This window comes from Myripristis murdjan, chromosome 24, assembly GCF_902150065.1.
Source record: "Myripristis murdjan chromosome 24, fMyrMur1.1, whole genome shotgun sequence".
Classification (NCBI taxonomy): Eukaryota; Metazoa; Chordata; class Actinopteri; order Holocentriformes; family Holocentridae; genus Myripristis; species Myripristis murdjan.
The window spans coordinates 19,745,013-19,766,270 of NC_044003.1; the positions used below are offsets into that span (position 1 = coordinate 19,745,013).

Genomic DNA, 21,258 nt, shown 5'->3' on the forward strand with positions numbered 1-21,258 from the left:
GATAACTGAACATTAACACATTAATAACAAGAACAAAGTTACAGCCTGCATATCTCCGTGGAAAATCTTCCAGGTACTGTCCGTGGTGCTGAATCTGCCTCAGCAGATTTTCCTCGGAATCTCCGCGGAAATTTTTCTCAGGCATTTCATTCTCTTTATTCTAGAAATTAAAGCTCCATAAAATTCACGGAGGATCTTGTTTAGCTCTTCTTTCCTTACAGGTGAGAAATCAGCTGTTTGCCCGGTGTTTGTCAGGTAGTCTTTTAGACATTTGACGGCCCAAGACGTTGACCAGCTTCATTTCCTGACCTCTCCAGCTGATCCAGTGGAGCGGAGTGTGGAGTGAAGTGCGGAGCCTGTCACAACAATAGCTGCCCAATGCTGTTAGCCATTGCGCTAGACTTTTTCCCCTTTCTTTTTCTTTTGCGTCTTCTTTGTGGCCCGGCCCACCGGGGAAATCCCCGGTTTCCCCATACGCCAGTCCGCCCTTGTTGCGCTCGCATGCAAAACATTGCTTTGCTTTAAAGTCACCAACCTGAGCGGAAATTCAATTCATTTTCGGTCGCGATTCGCTTTTTTTTTTACCTCGGGATTTTCTTGCATTCATAACCTTGAGAGATTGACTCCTTTGGGCACACAGGCCAAATTGGCCGCGAGGGGTACAAATATTTTCAGGGCACTACGGCCAAAGCAAGGGGCAACGACGGCCATGGCCGTCATGGCCGTGGTATAATTCCCACCCTGCTGCACACCACACCACCTGTGAAGGACACACCTCCAAACACACACACATACACACATATGGTGCTCAGAGCAGTCACTTCAATTAGGCTGATACAGGTCTATCCTGTCACATAGCTACAGTACTTCAGCTTATCTTACCTGGAAGAAGGGAGTCAACTTGCAAATTTCTATTCCCCAATTGCATCAGCATTGGGCACCACAAGCACAAACATACAAGAGTATGTGAACGACTTTGGAGAAGGTATTGAATCTCAGGTGGGTGTTGTTTGAGCTGTTTGAGTTCAAATTTTAAATGAAAATCCGCTCACTATGCAAAGTACTTACCCTAGCTATACGATGCATTTTGACTTATTTCGGTAGTATTTGCCAATAAAATGCTTGAGATAATCCATGACTCTTCATGTTTGTGAGTGTGGTAACAGTTTGGGTCAGTGTTTCTTGGTTGAGGTAGCTTGGACAGCATGGAGCAAGAAGATAGACAAACACTCATGTCCACATAACGGCTGGGATTCCATGAGGGTTGTCATTTATTTCTACACATTAAACTTACAAAGCCCAGTTGTACAGCTACTATTTTATCATACGTGAACAAAACAGAGGCCACTTAGAGGCCACCTAAACATTAGACGAGTTGAGAGGCAAAATAAACTATGAGCACAATAATATGTTCGATATGGACAGATTGATACTCACAAGCTACTTGTTTCGTATTGATTCCTTTAAAAAATATTGATAATAAAATTATATAAATACAAAATGAGGATGCCTCCATCACTTTCAAATGTTGTCAGTGCTTTTGTATAATGTTTGTGCCATTAAACAGTCCTGACATTTTTAGCTTGAACTGTTATATGGCTGTGGATGTGGATGTCACATGAGAACTGAGCAGGCACAGTGTGACTACACAGTTCAGACTTGTGAGAGAATGGAAGGGAAAGGTAGCATTGTGTGGTGCCACATTTTACTTGTAGATAAAAACACAGCAAGATGCAGTATTTTTGACAATAAAGTGCAGAGACAGCAGCAACACAGGTAACCTCTTCAAAACTCTGAAAAACAACATGCTCTTAAAGATCCAATGAGGCTGAACAAAATAAAGATGTACATCCAAGTCTCCTGCACCATCCTCTGTCCAACAAAAGATGTTGAAGAAGAGTTTTCAGAGAGATGGAGGTTATGTTTTTACTGTGTCTGTCTCTCAGCAAAATTACACAAAATGCTCCGAATGGATTGGAAAGCGGACTGCCTTCGTTACTCATTAAAAACATTAGAGGTGAGCCGCCAGATCCATTATGGATTATCTGCTTTTTCCAACGACTGTTGGCTAACTAGTGTGGACTCTGTAGATCTGGGCACTGAGCTGTATGTAAGAAGACTAGGAAGTAGTCAGCAATGGGGGTCGGCTGCAGTTTGTTGTGTCTCTGCTTCTCTCTTGATGGTCATTTATGACCAATCTTATGGCAAACTTTAGTGAGGAGAAACTCACCTCTAATACCTCTTACTAGTTTTCATCCATCCAACAGTCCATTTTAAATGGCCTTCTTATGAAATATGTCTTGAGATTTGTCCAAAAAAAAAAAAAAAAAAAAAAAAAATGTAATTGTAAAATGTATAAGAGGCTATGCTATATTCAGGAGAAGTCGGCCTTTGGAATAGCCATCTTGCAGATTTCCATCTTGTTACTGATGATTAACAAATTTAGCGAGAATTAACGTCATCAAGTAACGGTCACCTCAATTTTGAATTTTATTTGCTGCAAATTTGAATTATGATGTTGAAATATTTGCCAAAAGCTTGAGCAACCAAGTTTTTAGATTTTTTTTAAACTTAAAATACAGCTTTTTTGTTTGTTTGTTTGTTTCTTAATCTTCAGTGTACTTGGGGGTGTCACCAAAAAGATGAACCTTTTCCTCTTCACACAGAAGTATTTGGGGGGAAGAGAGGTTTTTTTTTTTTTTTTTTTTTTTTTTTTTTTAAAGCATAATTTACTTGTATTTTTGAATACTAAGTACACTTAATACCAGATACCTGAAGACTTTTATGGCAGTAATATTGTAATGGGTGACTTTATATTTTAGATAACATTGTTTTTGAACAAGGTATCTTGTTCTTGTGGTACCTTGAATTTTGATTACTTTTTATACCACTGGTTCATAGCTTGTTATTAATGGTTAGCATGTGTCATATGAAAATCACACAAGCTCCAAAGACATAATCAGTATCGGTAATCGTATCGGTATTGTCAAAATTATAACAAAACTTTTTTAAATCGAATTTAAAAAAGTGTAGTATCTCCCATCCCTGTAATTTTCATCTATCACTCAGGATGTGTGCTGCCACACTGACTTGAGCACAAGGAGCTGACTGATGATGTTACTGTTCTCTCATGTCAAGGCAACACAGCAGACACATCTTAAAAAGAGCATTTCACAATTTCAACTGTTAAGTGTGGAATCACATTAAGCATTTACTCTGCTCCTTAAAGAGGTCATTTTATCACATTTTCTTCTTTTATCAGGGCTCATGATCCAGCAGCTCGCTGCGCTTGACTGTTGAGTGCAGTAAGCTGTGATGGAGAACTCATCAGTTCCCTGTTGTCAAAATGAGTGGCTGTGGCTAAGGTTTCATATTTTTTTTGGTGGCAGACCATTCTGTTTGTGGATGGGAATGTTGAGAGCAGTTGATCTGAGATGATCAACTGCTTTGTGTCAAAAAAATCAGCTTAACTTGAATAACATTAGAGCTGCAACATAGCGAGACAGGCAAGAGTTTTGTCACTATAGCACAGTAATAAATATACAAGAGGTGGAGAGGAGATAAATTGTCACTATTGTGACAAACATAATTACTGACTGTTGATACATGAGCAGTGCAGTCATTCAAAGCAGTTTTGAGTTTGCAAAATTCCCCTGAAATATTTTACCAGAAATGATCATTCTGAAAGCCACTCGGAACCAGCTGTAAAAGAAGGCATAAACAAATGGATTGAGCACTGAATTTGACCACCCAAGCAAAGTAAATATTTCAATCACAGTTATTGGAATCGAATAATGAATTAGTGGGTTTAAGGTCATACCAGTAAAGAAAGGAGTCCAACATATCAGAAAAGCTCCCATAACAATAGCCAGAGTTTTGGTGGCCTTTCTCTCCATCTTACTGACAGACGCTTCAGACTTTACTCTCTGACAGTTTGAGTTCTGGATTTTCCGTGCCTGTTTCTGTGCCACCAGGAAAATCTTTAGGTATGTACTGAGTATTATGACTACTGGGAGATAAAATGAGAGAACACATCCAGTGATGCCTGAAATATCAATATTAAATGCAAAACAGCGCCCTTCACATTTTCCTTCACTGAGTCCCACAACTACCATGCCAATTCCAACTAGGGCAGAAACTCCCCAGCAGACCAGGATCATCATTACAGCAGCACGAGCATTTATTTTACTTTTATATCTCAGAGGATGACACACTGCAAAATATCTGTCAATAGAAATAAAACATAAGTTCAGAATAGAAGATGTACTTAGTGACACATCAAGGCCACGTGCCACGTTACAAATTAAATCTCCAAGATATGAACAAGAGTCTACAGAGAGTGCTATAATGAATGGCAGCACTAAAGCCCCCACAAGGAGGTCAGACATGGCCAGAGAGAGAATCAGGTAGTTAGTTGGAGTGTGGAGCTGTTTGAAGTAAATGATGGAGATGATGACAAGAAGATTTCCACACAGTGTCAGAACAGATAATGAACCAAGGAAAACATACAACAAAACACGTATAGTTGAAGGGATAATTGCCATTATACAAGATACATTTTCTGATTGATAACACAGATGTATGTCCTTAACATCAGTCCTGTTGAAAATGAAGTCAGTTCCCATGCTCTCTGGCTCCTGCTATCCTGCTGAGAAAGGTTTTCAGATTTAAATGGACCATCAGTACAGTCATTTTTCAATAGCAACAATATCAGTTTTCTGGAGTACAGTGATTTTTATTATATTTCAATGATCTATAATTTTTTAATAACATACCTGTTAACTCAGGAGATGGTTAATGCATCTATGATGAGGTGAGCTTTTCATCTCTGCCCCACTGAGTAGCTAGCTCTGGACTTGACTCTCATATTTATCAGTCCCTGTCCTATTATCATAATTAATGCAACCTTGTTTTGGCAAATCACATGTGGGTAAGTATGTATTTGATTTGCATGAGATCACAACAAATTCAGAGTCTTGGCTAAGTTTTATCACTGACTCAGACATGTGCCTAAGCCAGTTACAAGGGTTCCACAGCTTTCTTAATTATTTCTATCTGTTAATCTTGATCATATTTTCTCATGATATATTTGCAACAAACCTTCCTTACAGGTTGGCTTCCTTAAAGGTAGACTGATTAACAAAAACCTATGGCTTCATGTTAATGATACTCAGGAATAACAGCTTTGCACTACACAAACTTAATAGTGCTATGAGGAGCAGAGAAGGGGGAACCAAATGCAGGAGACCAGGCTGTCAGAGTTGAACATATTTAATATGAAGTAAAGGCAGGTTACACGCAGGAACTCAGAGCTCAGGAACACAGAAATTCAGGAAACAGGCTGGCAAACACACACAATGAACCAACAAAGAACTCGAATCAGAACATAAATATAAACTGACCCATTTGCAAACTGGATACACTGGAGAAGGGGAGAGAAATGAAAGATTTTCCAGCAAGGAAGGTAATGAGGGTGTGGCAGGGAGCAAGACAAGGAGAGAGCAAAAAAGACCAATATAGAAAAGTTGTGGAGGAGTAAACAAGGGGAGACACAGAAACGGACTGGCTGGGAAAACGCAGGAAGCAGGACTAGCAAACTGGGTGAACACAGGTGAAAACACTAAACGCAATAGGACTGCAGGGCTACAGGCAATATGAGGAACAGGCGAGGGTAATATATGAGAAAACCCACAACACAACTCCATAAACCCAGTCAAGAAGAAATTCAAGAAAAAGCTATAAACCACAGAAGCATGACAAATGGTGTGGTCATTTGAGGTTATTCAAAGTTACTGTGTTGCTGCTGAGCACAGCAGAATCACATGGTCGTGGTGTTATTGTCAGGTGTGTTTCAGGCAAATGCCAAGGAGAATCAGTATGTTTTTAATCTTATACATATTTAACGCCCACCATAATCAGCCTTGTGTGGAAGCATAATGCAAAGAAAACCAAAGCTGTGCTCACATGGGTGTGAATTTTCAAAACTAAGAGTCGCATGGGTCCACCACTTTGGCTGCTTGTTGGTGTGTACATGTGTGTGGCTCACCAGATTCTGCCCTGAGCTTTCTTCCAGATTTTTAAGACAGCAGCGGCAGATTCAACAAGGAACCATGGGAGCTGCGTTACGGTCATTCAAATTAAAGAGATCTCAGTAGAGGGGCACACTAAGAGTGATTCACAAACTCCTATGGATCATCCTCACAGTAATGCAGCCATCTCACTTGGAGCAGGGAGACTGGGGCCCCCTCCTGGAGCCAGACCTGGGAGGGGAGTGAATAGGTGAGCAGGAGGTTGAGCAATACCTGCTAGGTAATCAGGCTCACTTCTATGTACAGTCTTGGCTCTGGCACCAGACTCATGGAAGGGGGCTGGACTCTACTTCCCTGGAGTTGCCTGGCGTGAGATTTGGTCAGCAGGTGTGGGGTTATTAGTTAACCCGCAACTGAGTGCTGCTTTGTTAGAGTTTATCCTGTTGAAAGAGAGGGTCCTTTCACTGTGACTGTGTAGGTGCCGAACCTATGTACATATGTGCCAAACAGAAGTTCAGAGTACCCACCAATCCAAGATACATTGGGAAGTGCTCTAAAGAAGGTACCATCTGGAAACAGCTGTACAGGAAGTTCTATTGGGAGACTAAGGCAATGGTGGAGAAATTTGGAGGGGGTGATTAAGAAGGACAGTCTATTTTGTCTGAATCCAAGTGGTGCTTTGTTGTTGAATTTGGACAGCGTTAGTGATGGACTGTACATAATGAAGACCATGTTTGAGCATAAGGCAGGTCTTTGGCACCAAAGCTGCTTAGGCTAATGGTCCATGAAAGACCATTAGTTATTTCATAAGACCTGCGGTCATATGTTCTGGACACTTGGGTGAGGAGGGGGCAAAGCTATCAACTGATCACCGCCTGGGGGTGAGTCAGATCAGATGGCCGGGATGCTGGTGAACAGACCTGGCAAATCCAAACGTGTAGTGAGGGTGAACTGGGACTCTTTCTGGAAGGTCTTCCACTCACACCTCCTGAGGAACTATTCCTAGATCTCTGAGGAGGCTGGGGACATAGAATCTGTCCCCCTTTAAAGCCTCCATTGTTGTAGTGGTAGCAATGACCTGCTGTCAGAAGGCCATCACTGCCTGTTGTGCTGGCAACTAAAGGACCCAGTGGGGACACCATTGGTGATAGAGGCTATCAGACTGAAGAAGGCGGCTGTCTGAGGATGTGGTCAGACAGTGGCGGCAAGCCTCAGGAAGTCCACTGACACACCCTTGTTGGAGTAGGCATCGCCCGAGGATTGGCGGGGTCATCATCCATCTCCCTGGCTAAGATCACTTAAGTGGTGAGGAAACTCCGCAGTGGCAAGGTGCCAGGAGCGGATGAGATCTCTCCTGTGCAGTGCACTGAAAAGGACAGTGACCTCAGGGCAGTGACCTCAGGGTTGCATCTCTACTCTTTGCAAATGATGTGGTTCTGCTGGCCTCATCCAGCTGTGGCCTTCAGAATATATTTGGGCAGTTTGCAGCCAAATGTTAAGCAGTCAGGATGAGGATCAGCACCTCCAAATCTGAGGCCATGGTTCTCTGTAGGAAAGAGGGGGTTGTGAGTTCCTGCCTGAAATGGAGGAGGTTCAAGGATCTTGGGGTCTGTGTGAGGGTATGAGTGAGTGTAAAATGCAACAGGAGACTGACAAATGTATCAGGGTAGTGCTTGCAGTTATGCAGTCATTGTAGTGGACCACCATGGTTTGTGCGGGTTTAGTCAGAAGGCAAAGCTCTCAATATACTGGTTAATCATTTGTCCCAACCCTCACTTATCATCATGAGCTGTGTGTAGTAAGGGAAAAAATTAGATCCTGGATACAAGCAGTGAAAATAAGCTTCCTCTGCAGAGTGGTTGCGCACACCCTTAGGCAGAGGTTGAGGAGTTAGGACTTACAGAAGGGGCTCAGAGTATAGGTGCTGCTCCTTCACATTGAGAGGAGCCCTTTGAGGTGGCTTGGTCATCTAGTTAGGATGCCTCCCGGGCGCCTTCCTGTGAAGGTCTTCTGGGCACGTTAGACTGACAGGTGATAACTGGGTAGGCCCAGGAGACAGGGATGGCTACATATCCCATCTGGCCAGGGAATGCCTTGGAATCCTCCAAGAGGAGCTGGTGGATGTGGCTGGGAAAAGGAACATCTGGACACCGCTCCTTAACATGCTACCACTGTGAGCTGGTCCAAGAAAAGCGGAAAAAAATTGATGGATGAATGAATGGATAAATCACCAAGATCTGATTGCCCAATGGATGAAGGAAACCTTATTGTCTTTCCAAAAGCCAGAAATTAACCTAAGTTATTAGATAATATTATGTCCCTTAGCATACTGAATAATTGCTAATTCTTCCTCTGTATGAATACTAAGAATGGGCTGCTCTGTGACTACCCTGCTGCATTTTTGCACCCTCTTGCATACTCATTCAAACTGTTGCCATCTGGACAATTAGAAATGACTGACCCACATCTATGCTACTAGACTGAAATCTGGTATTAGTTAAATAATCTCAGGCTCACGATCAAGAATTCTTGAAGGTTGATCCATTCATAACAGTATACATTTGGTGGTTGATTTATTAAATTCTAGTCACTGTAATCACCCACCTCAGTGGAGGTTTACGAGTCAACATAACTAATAATACCTGTGTGGATGCTCCGGCTGGGTAAGGTGAGGGGGCTTGGGGCATTTCCCCTAGTCTCTCATGGAGGAGCCAATACATTTTGAGGTTTCTGCATAGTTCATGCTTTATGCTATAGAAGTATTAGGCTATGCATTGCTGCCAATTACAAATCTATATCATCTTCAATAAATTAAAAATTTAGAACTTTCTCTCCATTTCCCAAATGTCAAGTTAGACGTCCCTAGGCCACAGGCTAATTCTTGTGTGATGTCATGTGGAGCAAAACACTGAGTTGAGAAATGACACAGGAGGCCAAAAGTAAATCTTATCTGCATATGAGGTTTATTTTATTTTTGACTGTTAAACACAACAGCCACTTTAACACAAAAACTACACAGCAAAAATCTACTTGAGTAAAAGTGAAAATGATGTCACTGATGATGTGTAGTGTATTCTTCAAGTATATATAAATATATACATACATATACATATATATATCTATATATCTATATCTATATATCTATATATATATATAGATATATATATATAGACATATATATATATATATATATATATATATATATAGACATATATATATAGATAGATAGATAGATAGATATTTAATTAAAAAATAGCAAAACAGCCACTCTAAATGCAAGGCGTCAATCGGACAGTGTAGATCCTGCAAGACCAGTTCCCAAAAAAAAAGTTGCCCAAATTCGTAAGAGTAAATAATGAGTCAGAGCAGTTTTGAGTTTGCAAAATCACCGTGAAAAATTCTTCCAGAAATGATCATTCTGAAAGCCACTCGGAACCAGCTGTAAAAGAAGGCATAAATAAAGGGATTGAGCACTGAATTTGTCCATCCAAGGATAGCAAACACTTCAATCACAGTTATTGGAATTGAATAATTAATTAGTGGATTTAAGGTCAAAGCAGTAAAGGCAGGGGCCCAACAGATCAGAAAAGCTCCCATAACAATAGCCAGAGTTTTGGTGGCTTTTCTCTCCATCTTACTGACAGATGCTCCAGACTTTATGCTCTGACAGTTTGAGTCCTGGATGCTGCGTGCCTGTTTCTGTGCCACCAGGAAAATCTTTAGGTAGATACTGAGCATTATAACTGCTGGGAAGTAAAATGAGAGAACACATCCAGTGATGCCTGAAATATCAATATTAAATGAAAAACAGTGCCCTTCACATTTTCCTTCTTTAAGTCCCATAATTATGACACTAATTCCAACCAGGGCAGAAACTCCCCAGCAGACCAGGATCATCATCACAGAAGCACGAACATTCATTTTACTTTCATACCTCAGAGGATGACACACTGCATAATATCTGTCAATAGAAATAAAACATAAATTCAGAATAGAAGATGTGCCGAGGAAAACATCAAGGCTGCGTCCCATCTTACAAATTAAATCTGCAAGATATGAACAAGAGTCTACAGAGAGTGCTATGATGAATGGCAACACTAAAGCCCCCACAAGGAGGTCAGACATGGCCAGAGAGAGAATCAGGTAGTTAGTTGGAGTGTGGAGCTGTTTGAAGTAAATTATGGAGATGATTATGAGAAGGTTTCCACACAGTGTCAGAACAGATAATGAGCCAAGGAAAATATACAACAAAACATGTACTGTTGAGGGGATAATTGCCATCATACAGGATACATTTTCTGATTGATAACACAGATGTACGTCCTTAACATCAGTCCTGCTGAAAATGAAGTCAGTTCCCATGCTCTCTGGCTCCTGCTATCCTGCTGAGAAAGGTTTTCAGATTTAAATGAACCATCAGTACAGTCATTTTTCAATTGCAACAATAACCGTTTTCTGGAGTAAAGTTATTTTTTATTATATTTGAGTGATGTATAATTTTTCATAACGTACCTGTTAACTCACCAGATGGCTAATGCATCTATGATGAGGTAAGCTTTTCATCTCTGCCCCACTGAGTAACTAGCTCTGGACTTGACTCTCATATTTATCAGTCCCTGTCTTATTATCATAATTAATGCAACCTTGCTTTGGCAAATCACATGTGCGTAAGTATGCATTTGATTTACATGAGATCATAACAAGTTCACGATGAGTAATGCGGAACTTTTATCACTGACTCAGACTCGTGCCTAAGCCAGTTACAAGGGTTCCACAGCTTTCTTAATTATTTCTATCTGTTAATCTTGATTATATTTTCTCATGATGCATTTGCAACAAGCCTTCCTTACAGGTTGGCTTCCTTAAAGGTAGGCTGATAAACAAAAACCTATGACTCCATGTTAATGCTACTCAGGAATAACAGCTTTGCACTACACAAACTTAATAGTGCTATGAGGAGCAGAGAAGGGGGAACCAAATGCAGAAGACCAGGCAGGCAGGCTGTCAGAGTTGAACATATTTAATATGAAGTAAAGGCAGGTTACACGCAGGAACTCAGAGCTCAGGAACACAGAAATTCAGGAAACAGGCTGGAAAACACACACAATGAACCAACAAAGAATTCGAATCAGAACATAAATATAAACTGACCCATTTGCAAACTGGATACACTGGAGAAGGGAGAAAAAAAGATTTTCTAGCAAGGAAGGTAAAGAGGGTGTGGCAGGGAGCAACACAATGAGAGAGCAAAAAAGACCAATAAAGAAAAGTTGTGGAGGAGTAAACAAGGGGAGACACAGAAACGGACTGGCTGGGAAAACGCAGGAAGCAGGACTAGCAAACTGGGTGAACACAGGTGAAAACACTAAACGCAATAGGACTGCAGGGCTACAGGCAATATGAGGAACAGGGGAGGGTAATATATGAGAAAACCTAAAACATAACTCCATAAACAAAGTCAAGAAGAAATTCAAGAAAAAGCTATAAACCACAGAAGCATGACAAAAGGTGTGGTCATTTGAGGTTATTCAAAGTTACTGTGTTGCTGCTGAGCACAGCGGAATCACATCACCGTGGTGTTATTGTCAGGTGTGTCTCAGGCAAATGCTGATGAGAATAAATATTTTTATGATCTTATACATATTTAACACCAACCATAATCAGCCTTATGTGGAAGCATAATGGAAAGCGAACAAAAGCTGTGTTCACATGGGTGTGACTTTTCAAAACTAAGAGTTGCATGGCTACACAACTTTGGCTGCTTGTAGGCGTGTACATGTGTGGCTCACCAGCATTCTGCCCTGAGCTTTCTTCCAGATTTTTAAGACAGCAGGGACAGATTAAACAAAGGACCATGGGAGCTGTGTTGTCCAGAGCATAAGAAGCTCCTGTTAGGGTCATTCAAATTAAAGAGGTCTCAGCAGAGGGGCACACTAAGAGTGATTCACAAACTCCTATGGATCATCCTCACAGTAATGCAGCCATCTCACTTGGAGCAGGGAGACTGGGGCCCTTTCCTGGAGCCAGGCCTGGGAGGTGAGTGAATAGGTGAGCAGGAGGTTGAGCAATACCTGCTAGGTAATCAGGCTCACTTCTATGTACAGTCTTGGCTCTGGCACCAGACTCATGGAAGGGGGCTGGACTCTCCTTCCCTGGAGTTGCCTGGCGTGAGATCTGGTCAGCAGGTGTGGGGTTATTAGTTAACCTGCAACTGAGTGCTGCTTTGTTAGAGTTTATCCCGTTGAAAGAGAGGGTCCCTTCACTGTGACTGTGTACCCAGAAAGCAAAAATCCATTGAATCCACATTGAGATATGGTCATGGCTTAAGATTGAATCAACGTTGATGTCAGATGTTGAAAATAACATTGAAAGCGCTCGTTATGATCAACATTGAACTAATGTTGAATTTTCAATCAGTCTCAACATTGATTCAATATTTATTCAACTACATTATGTTCAACATTGAAATAATGTTGAATTTTCAATCAGTCTCAACATTGATTCAATATTGATTCATCTATAAATGCATTGAAATTACATTGATTCTACATTGCAACAATGTTATTATTAAAGGACCATTACATCACTTTTCAACCTTCATCTGTAGGTTTTAAATATGCCTCATTCAAGCACAAAATAATCACTTTACTCTTCATTCATCTTCTAAACCGCTTATCCTCACTAGGGTCGTCCCTTATCATAGGGCGAAGGCAAGGAAACACCCTGGACAGGTCGCCAGTCCATCACAGGGCAGACAGACAAACACTGACATTCACACACACAGTCACACCTAGGGGCAATTTAGCTTCTCCAATTCACCTAACCTGCATGTCTTTGGACAGTGGAAGGAAACCGGAGTGCACGGAGGAAACCCATGCAGACACGGGGAGAACATGCAAACTCCACACAGAAAGGACCTTGGGTGGGAATCGAACCCAGGACCTTCTCACTGTGAGGCGACAGTGCTAACCACTGCACCACCGTGCCGCCCCACTTTACTTTTTTGGGTCTCCTGCAGTCTCAGGAGAGAGCAGGTCTCGCGAGCTTCCCACGGCACGCCTACCCCTGCGGGGGTGGGGGGCGGGGGCACAGATGCACAGCATACCATACATTGAAACCATGTCTATTTAATGTTGACATTTCAACTTTGAAAAACCAGCATCTATACAATGCTGATTCAACAACATTTTTTCAAATGTTGAAATGGTAGCTGTAATTAAACATTGAATCAACATAGATTTATCAACCTCAACCAAAAATATCCAATTTGACCAAAATTCAACGTTGAATCACTGTATTTTGCTATCTGGGTAGGTGCCAAACCTATGTACATATGTGCCAAACAGAAGTTCAGAGTACCCACCAATTCACAATACACTGGGAAGTGCTCTCAAGAAGGTACCATCTGGAAACAGCTGTAGAGGATGTTCTGTTGGGAGACTAAGGCAATGGTGGAGAAATTTGGAGGGGGTGATTAAAAGGGAGGTTTATCTTAACCAAATCCAAGTGGTGCTTTTTTGTTGAACTTGGACAGTGCAAGTGATGAATTGTACATAATGAACACCATGTTTGAGCCTAAGGCAGCTCATAAGTGTCCTTGGAACCAAAGCTTCTTAGGCTAATGATCCATGAAAGACCATTAGTCATTTCATCAGACCTGTGATCGTATGTTCTGGACACTTGGGTGAAGAGGGGGCAGGGCTATCAGCTGATCACCACGTGGGGCTCTAGTTTCGCAGACCGGGTGAGGCGGGGGCGCAGCACAGCTGCGCTTCGCCAACTGGGTGTGGCCAAGTGGATTTTGCAAGTTTGGCATGCCGTGGCGCAAGTACTCCGCCATTCCTCCTACTGGCGTAAAAGGAGGAGAGAAGGCGTGGAGTGGGTTTGACACAGCCGATTCACTTTAAACCAATTCAATTGAGCCCCTGTCCTCGCCTTTAAAATGCACTGCGCGGAGGCGTAATGAACGTTTACACAACTGACAAGGAGGTCTACTGCCGCAGGTGGAGCGAAGCCAGTGTATTGGAAGTTTGGCTGACCAGCGCGCAGTGCACACACGTCACCAAAACGTCACAGGCAGGTTTCTGGAATGTCAGGCACATTAACAATGCAATAAATACCCACAAAAACCACTATTCAATGCTACTATCTCAATCAGCACATAAATTTACCTCCATATCAACTGTCCCGTCACAACTGATGTCAGATCACAGGAGATTGGCACCATTTGTGCTGATTGTGAGGTTTTGGTGACGTGTGCGTACTGCGCGCCAGTCAGCCAAACTTCCACTACGCCGGCTGCGCTCCGCCTTGCGCTGAAAGTAGATCTGGTTTCAGGTGGCGAGCTTTGGGCGTACCTCGGTGAAGCCTTTTGGCACGAAACTGTCACTGCGCCAAGCTGAATCTGTCAACACCTCCCCCTGCTGCGCCGCCACTCCCATCTCGGTGCACCTCGGTCTGCAAAACTACCAAACTGTGCGCCCCAGGTTGCTCTGGTCGAAACTAGCTCTGCGCGGGGTTCGCCTCACTGCGCCACCCTGCGCTTTGCCGGGACACTAGAGCCCCTGGTGTTGAGTCAGATCAGATGGCAGGGATGCTGGTGAACAGACCTGGTAAACCCAAATGTATAGTGAGGGTGAACTGGGAATCTTTCTGGAAGGTCTTCCACTCACACCTCCTGAGGAACTATTCCTAGATCTCTAGGGAGGCTGGGGACATAGAATCTGTCCCCCTTTAAAGCCTCCATTGTTGTAGTGGTAGAAATGACCTGCTGTCAGAAGGCCATCACTGCCTGTTGTGCTGGCAACTAAAGGACCCAGTGGGGACACCATTGGTGATAGAGGCTATCAGACTGAAGAATGAGGTTGTCTGAGGATGTGGTCAGACAGTGGCGGCAAGAATCTGAGGAAGTCCGCTTTCACACCCTTGTTGGAGTAGGCATCGCCCGAGGATTGGCGGAGTCATCATCCATCTCCCTGGCTAAGATCACTTAAGTGGTGAGGAAACTCCGCAGTGGCAAGGTGCCAGGAGCGGATGAGATCTCTCCTGTGCAGTGCACTGAAAAGGACAGTGACCTCAGGGCAGTGACCTCAGGGTTGCATCTCTACTCTTTGCAAATGATGTGGTTCTGCTGGCCTCATCCAGCTGTGGCCTTCAGAATATATTTGGGCAGTTTGCAGCCAAATGTTAAGCAGTCAGGATGAGGATCAGCACCTCCAAATCTGAGGCCATGGTTCTCTGTAGGAAAGAGGGGGTTGTGAGTTCCTGCCTGAAATGGAGGAGGTTTAAGGATCTTGGGGTCTGTGTGAGGGTATGAGTGAGTGTAAAATGGAACAGGAGACTGACAAATGTATCAGGGTAGTGCCTGCAGTTATGCAATCTTTGTAGTGGACCACCATGGTTTGTGCGGGTTTAGTCAGAAGGCAAAGCTCTCAATATACTGGTTAATCATGTGTCCCAACCCTCACTTATCATCATGAGCTGTGTGTAGTAAGGGAAAAAATTAGATCCTGGATGCAAGCAGTGAAAATGAGCTTCCTCTGCAGAGTGGCTTCGCACACCCTTAGGCAGAGGTTGAGGAGTTAGGACTTACAGAAGGGGCTCAGAGTATAGCTGCTGCTCCTTCACATTGAGAGGAGCCCTTTGAGGTGGCTTGGTCATCTAGTTAGGATGCCTCCCGGGCGCCTTCCTGTGAAGGTCTTCTGGGCACGTTAGACTGACAGGAGATAACTGGGTAGGCCCGGGAGACAGGGATGGCTACATATCCCATCTGGCCAGGGAATGCCTTGGAATCCTCCAAGAGGAGCTGGTGGATGTGGCTGGGAAAAGGAACATCTGGACACCGCTCCTTAACATGCTACCACTGTGAGCTGGTCCAAGAAAAGCGGAAAAAAATTGATGGATGAATGAATGGATAAATCACCAAGATCTGATTGCCCAATGGATGAAGGAAACCTTATTCTCTTTCCAAAAGCCAGAAATTAACCTAAAGTATTAGATAATATTATGTCCCTTATCATACTGAATAATTATTAATTCTTCCTCTGTATGAATACTAAGAATGGGCTGCTCTGTGACTACCCTGCTGCATTTTTGCACCCTCTTGCATACTCGAACTGTTGCCATCTGGACAATTAGAAATGACTGACCCACATCTATGCTACTAGACTGAAATCTGGTATTAGTTAAATAATCTCAGGCACACAATCAAGAATTCTTGAAGGTTGATCCATTCATAACAGTATACATTTGGTGGTGGATTTATTAAATTCTAGTCACTGTAATCACCCACCTCAGTGGAGGTTTACGAGTCAACATAACTGATAATACCTGTGTGGATGCTCAGGGTGGGGAAGGTGAGGGGGCTTGGGGCATTTCCACTAGTCTCTCATGGAGGAGCCAATACATTTTGAGGCTTCAGCACAGTTCATGCCTTATGCTATGGAAGTATTAGACATTGTGTTGCTGCCACTTACAAATCTACAATGTGAACAGACAATTTATATCCTCAGTGAAATCAAAATTTCGTTCTTTCTCTCCATTTCCCAAATGTCAAGTTAGACGTCCCTAGGCCACAGGCTAATTCTTGTGTGATGTCATGTGGAGCGAAACACTGAGTTGAGAAATGACACAGGAGGCCAAAAGTAAATCTTATCTGCATATGAGGTTTATTTTATTTTTGACTGTTAAACACAACAGCCTGCTGACTGAGTTTTTATTGTGAAAAGTTCATACAATCTGTTATCGATAATTTTTTCTGTGTAATGGATATGATTTAAAATGTAGTGAAGTACAATATTCACGCAAAAATGTACTTATGTAAAAGCAAAAATACTGACCTTCAAAAATTCTCAAATGTACAAGTATACACACAAAAAAACTACTCAGTTACAGTAACATTTGTAAATGTAATTCTTTATTTCCACCTCTGGTTTTAAAGCTCCTTTCATGTGATTTCTCAGAATAAAATCTACTTCCATGTTTTTAATGGGGGAGTAACCAGATGTTTGAGATTGACATTTAAGGCGTCCATTTAAATTTCAAAAAAAGCATAAGCAGCCATTCTCAGATTAGCAAGAGTTATCTTATTATTATGTGATGTTAAAGTAAAATTTATAACAATCATATGATATTGTGTTGATATTATGTTGTGAAAATGATATAAGATTATATTAATGTGAGATTACATGAATGCTCTGCCTCAGTGCCTAGCTGTAAATAATGAGAGAGTAATGGCTTTGTTATATTCATAATAAATCTTATTATTATTATTATTATTATTAAAAATAGCAAAAGCAGCTACTCTGAATGCAGAGAGACTTATCTTATTTTTATGTTACAGTAAAATAATTAAGCAGTGTTTATTGGACATTATAGATCCTGCAAAAAAAAAAAAAAAAAAAAGAATCCTGAAAAAAGTTGCATCAGTGCCTAAGAGTAAATAATGAGTCAGAGCAGTTTTGAGTTTGAAAAATCACACTGAAAAATTCTTCCAGAAATTATCATTCTGAAAGCCGCTCGGAACCAGCTGTAAAAGAAGGCATAAATAAAGGGATTGAGCACTGAATTTGACCATCCGAGCATGGTAAACACTTCAATCACAAATATTGGAATTGAATAATTAATTAGTGGGTTTAAGGTCACAGCAGTAAAGGCAGGGGCCCAACAGATCAGAAAAGCTCCCATAACAATAGTTAGAGTTTTGGTGGCCTTCCTCTCCATCTTACTGACAGATGCTCCAGATTTTACTCTCTGACAGTTTGAGTTCTGGATGCTCCTTGCCTGTTTCTGTGCTACCAGGAAAATCTTTAGGTAGATACTGAGCATTATAACTGCTGGGAGGTAAAATGAGAGAACACATCCAGTGATGCCTGAAATATCAATATTAAATGAAAAACAACGCCCTTCACATTTTCCTTCTTTAAGTCCCATAATTATGACACCAATTCCAACCAGGGCAGAAACTCCCCAGCAGACCAGGATCATCATCACAGCAGCACGAACATTTATTTTACTTTCGTACCTCAGAGGATGACACACTGCATAATATCTGTCAATAGAAATAAAACATAAATTCAGAATAGAAGATGTGCCGAGGAAAACATCAAGGCTGTGTCCCATCTTACAAATTAAATCTGCAAGATATGAACAAGAATCTACAGAGAGTGCTATGATGAATGGCAACACTAAAGCCCCTACAAGGAGGTCAGACATGGCCAGAGAGAGAATCAGGTAGTTAGTTGGAGTGTGGAGCTGTTTGAAGTAAATGATGGAGATGATTATGAGAAGGTTTCCACACAGTTCCAGAACAGATAATGAGCCAAGGAAAACATATAACAAAGCATGCATTGTTGAGGGGATAATTGCCATTATACAAGATACATTTTCTGATTGATAACAGAGATGTATGTCCTTAACATCAGTCCTGCTAAAAATGAAGTCAGTTCCCATGCTCTCTGGCTCCTGCTATCCTGCTGAGAAAGGTTTTCAGATTTAAATGAACCATCAGTACAGTCATTTTTCAATTGCAACAATAACTGTTTTCTGGACTAAAGCTATTTTTTATTATATTTGAGTGATGTATAATTTTTCATAACGTACCTGTTAACTCACCAGATGGCTAATGCATCTATGATGAGGTGAGCTTTTCATCTCTGCCCCACTGAGTAACTAGCTCTGGACTTGACTCTCATATTTATCAGTCCCTGTCTTATTATCATAATTAATGCAACCTTGTTTTGACAAATCACATGTGGGTAAGTATGCATTTGATTTACATGAGATCACAACAAGTTCATGATGAGTAACTTTAATCACTGCCTCAGACTTGTGCCTAAGCCAATTACAAGGGCTCCACAGCTTTCTAAATAATTTTTATCTGTTAATCTTGATTATATTTTCTCATGATGCATTTGCAACAAACCTTCCTTAAAGGTTGGCTTCCTTAACGGTAGGCTGATAAACAAAAACCTGAAAAACCTATTACTGTCATTTGATACCTACTGTACTGTGTACTTTTTTCTAATTGTAGATGGGGAATTGAACATGAGTACAAAGCCACTGAGGAGTACACCTGGAGGATGAAGCCACACCACACCAACCTCAGAGTAAGGAAAGGAGGACTGGTCATCAACCCTCAATACCCATGGTTAGGGGCAACTCCAGACAGCATACTAACATGTGACTGCCATGACTTCGGTGTGTTGGAGGTGATAGCTCCCAGCAGCCTTCAGAACAGCACTCTGATGAAGAAAAGCCAACAGGATAACACGTTTTGTCTCCAAGAGGTTAACGGTATACTTTCATTAAAGCGAGACCATCAGTACTTCTATCAGATACAGACCCAAATTCATCTGACACAAGCAAGCTACTGCGCCTTTGCTGTCTGGGGACCAGGGCCACACAGTGAAGGAGAGATCCACATTGAGAGAATTCTACCTGATACTGACTTTTTTGAAACCATGTGTGAAAAGGTTCACATTTTTGTGCAGAAATGTGTAGTTCCTGAGCTAGTAGCAAAAGTGTTTACAGCACCTATTCTAGCAACATCACTGCCAACCAAACCAACTGAAAGTAAGGGCTGTTACTGTGGGGGCCTGTCCTGGATAACGAAGACAGACTTGAGTGTAAATCTGGAATCTGTAAAAGGCAATACATTCATAGAAGTTGTTTCAAGATTGACGCCATTCATATTAAAGTGTCAATCTGGAAATGCAGTTACTGTAAACGTGAAATGGCTAAGCAAAGGTGGAATAACAAAAAACAACAGAATAAAGAGAACATTCCTGTAAATGGGAAATAGCTTAGCAGAGGAGGAATAAATACAAACAGCACTGTTCATTTTGAGTTATTTTATTTGACAGTCAGAGGTACATATTTTAATAAAGGTTTGTATCAAAGAAATGTTATTGTCGTTATTTCATAAGAGTTAAGTCTGGGTTCTACTCATTGCTATCAGTGCTGTTTCCTAGCAGAGCTACAACATTATCCACTGGGTTCTCAGCAAAGGTAAATGGGGGTGCCAGGGATCAGGGGTGAGTTAATGCATGGGTACACTGGGCACTTGGGAGGGCAGGTCCAGTAACCAGGGCCTCTTGAAGCGTTAACGAGCCCATGCCAGGGCTGAATAATGAGGTGTGTTCAGTGACCAGTCTAGCCTGATGGAACAATGGATGGACACATTTGTCAGTGCACAGCACATGTTGACAATCTTATCTAAAAGTGTAGGACTTTAGGGATATGCAGCTTCACACATCTGAATTCCAATTGTACTTTGGAGAATCGTATATCGGTTACGAGCTTCTCCAATAATTCTTTCCACCTCATTGCGGACTGATGCAAGACCTCGTGTTGACTCAAACTCTAATGGACTCAGTTGCTTTTTACCTTTAGTAAATACTGGGTTCTTAAGCTGGGCGCTGTAGAGACCAACTGAGTCTGTCACATCAAATCCCCTGTTTGCTAGTATTGCATCCCCTGGGTTGAGGTTCTCCAAGAGTCCACATCTCTCTGTAAGGAATTTGTCTGATGTTCTAAAGGTGGTGCAGGCTCAGGCGGTGGTGCAGGCTCAGGTGGTGCAGGCTCAGTGGGTGGATCAGCAGGCTCAGCAGGCATGGATGACAACTGTAGGAGAACATCCACTGCATCCTTCTTCTTTTCTTCCTCCACCTTCTTGTTCTTTCTTTTCCTTGTCTGCTCCTTTAAGGATGCAAGTTTTTGCGATATAAATAAAAATATATCATATTAAACAGTATGGATGCCAAGAGGAAGAAGGTAGCCTGGATGTTTTTTTTCAGTAACACCATACACGAGGGAGTATATTCCCTTTACAAGGCGCCAGCCGAGGGAGATGGATTACTGAGGTGGAGTGCCACACCTGCCGTCAGTTCCCTTTACCTTCCACACATCTTAAGTTACCCAAGCTGCGCTTCCCATATGCTAGGTTGATGGTGCCTGGTTTTGAACCCAGTTCCTTTTGGTCCTCTTCATATCCATACTCACCCCCGGCCTCACTGACTTCACTGACTGGAAAGGGAATATTATTAGTGCTTCCTTAGCATGCACACAATCTATTCTCTTGTTGACAGTTAGCTACTTAAGTCAACCCATTGCCCATTTTTGAAAGTACGTTCATATTTAAACATTAACGTTACCTTTGCATGTCTTTCTCCCTCTTCCTCTTCTTGGTGATTGGTGTGTGTGAGCAGACAGATGGAACCCAGTCAGGAGA

General features: G+C 42.0%; 3 protein-coding genes across 3 annotated transcripts; all 3 read right to left on the minus strand.

Annotated features, from left to right (window-relative positions):
* Positions 1 to 3,623: 3,623 nt before the first annotated feature.
* On the minus strand, positions 3,624 to 4,544 carry LOC115355863 (trace amine-associated receptor 1-like). Its single transcript, XM_030046788.1, has 2 exons — positions 4,301 to 4,544; positions 3,624 to 4,228 (listed from the first exon to the last, which is right to left on the minus strand). The coding sequence occupies exons 1-2, from the start codon at positions 4,542 to 4,544 to the stop codon at positions 3,624 to 3,626; spliced, it is 849 nt and encodes a 282-aa protein (XP_029902648.1).
* Positions 4,545 to 9,389: 4,845 nt separating this feature from the next.
* On the minus strand, positions 9,390 to 10,310 carry LOC115355864 (trace amine-associated receptor 1-like). The gene is made up of 2 exons (XM_030046789.1): positions 10,067 to 10,310; positions 9,390 to 9,994 (listed from the first exon to the last, which is right to left on the minus strand). The coding sequence occupies exons 1-2, from the start codon at positions 10,308 to 10,310 to the stop codon at positions 9,390 to 9,392; spliced, it is 849 nt and encodes a 282-aa protein (XP_029902649.1).
* A 7,167-nt stretch (positions 10,311 to 17,477) lies between these two features.
* Positions 17,478 to 18,377, minus strand: LOC115355865 (trace amine-associated receptor 1-like). Its single transcript, XM_030046790.1, has 2 exons — positions 18,155 to 18,377; positions 17,478 to 18,082 (listed from the first exon to the last, which is right to left on the minus strand). Exons 1-2 carry the CDS (start codon positions 18,375 to 18,377, stop codon positions 17,478 to 17,480), a joined length of 828 nt encoding a protein of 275 aa, XP_029902650.1.
* Between the last annotated feature and the right edge of the window lie 2,881 nt (positions 18,378 to 21,258).

Bases quoted from the DNA above. Each gene is read 5' to 3' on its own strand.
- LOC115355863 (XM_030046788.1), bottom strand. From the start codon at position 4,544: ATGGCAATTATCCCTTCAACTATACGTGTTTTGTTGTATGTTTTCCTT. The intron at 4,229-4,300 runs GTAACGTGGCAC...TTATTTCTATTG, and splicing joins ATATCTTGGAGATTTAATTT to ACAGATATTTTGCAGTGTGT.
- LOC115355864 (XM_030046789.1), bottom strand. From the start codon at position 10,310: ATGGCAATTATCCCCTCAACAGTACATGTTTTGTTGTATATTTTCCTT. The intron at 9,995-10,066 runs GTAAGATGGGAC...TTATTTCTATTG, and splicing joins ATATCTTGCAGATTTAATTT to ACAGATATTATGCAGTGTGT.
- LOC115355865 (XM_030046790.1), bottom strand. From the start codon at position 18,377: ATGCATGCTTTGTTATATGTTTTCCTTGGCTCATTATCTGTTCTGGAA. The intron at 18,083-18,154 runs GTAAGATGGGAC...TTATTTCTATTG, and splicing joins ATATCTTGCAGATTTAATTT to ACAGATATTATGCAGTGTGT.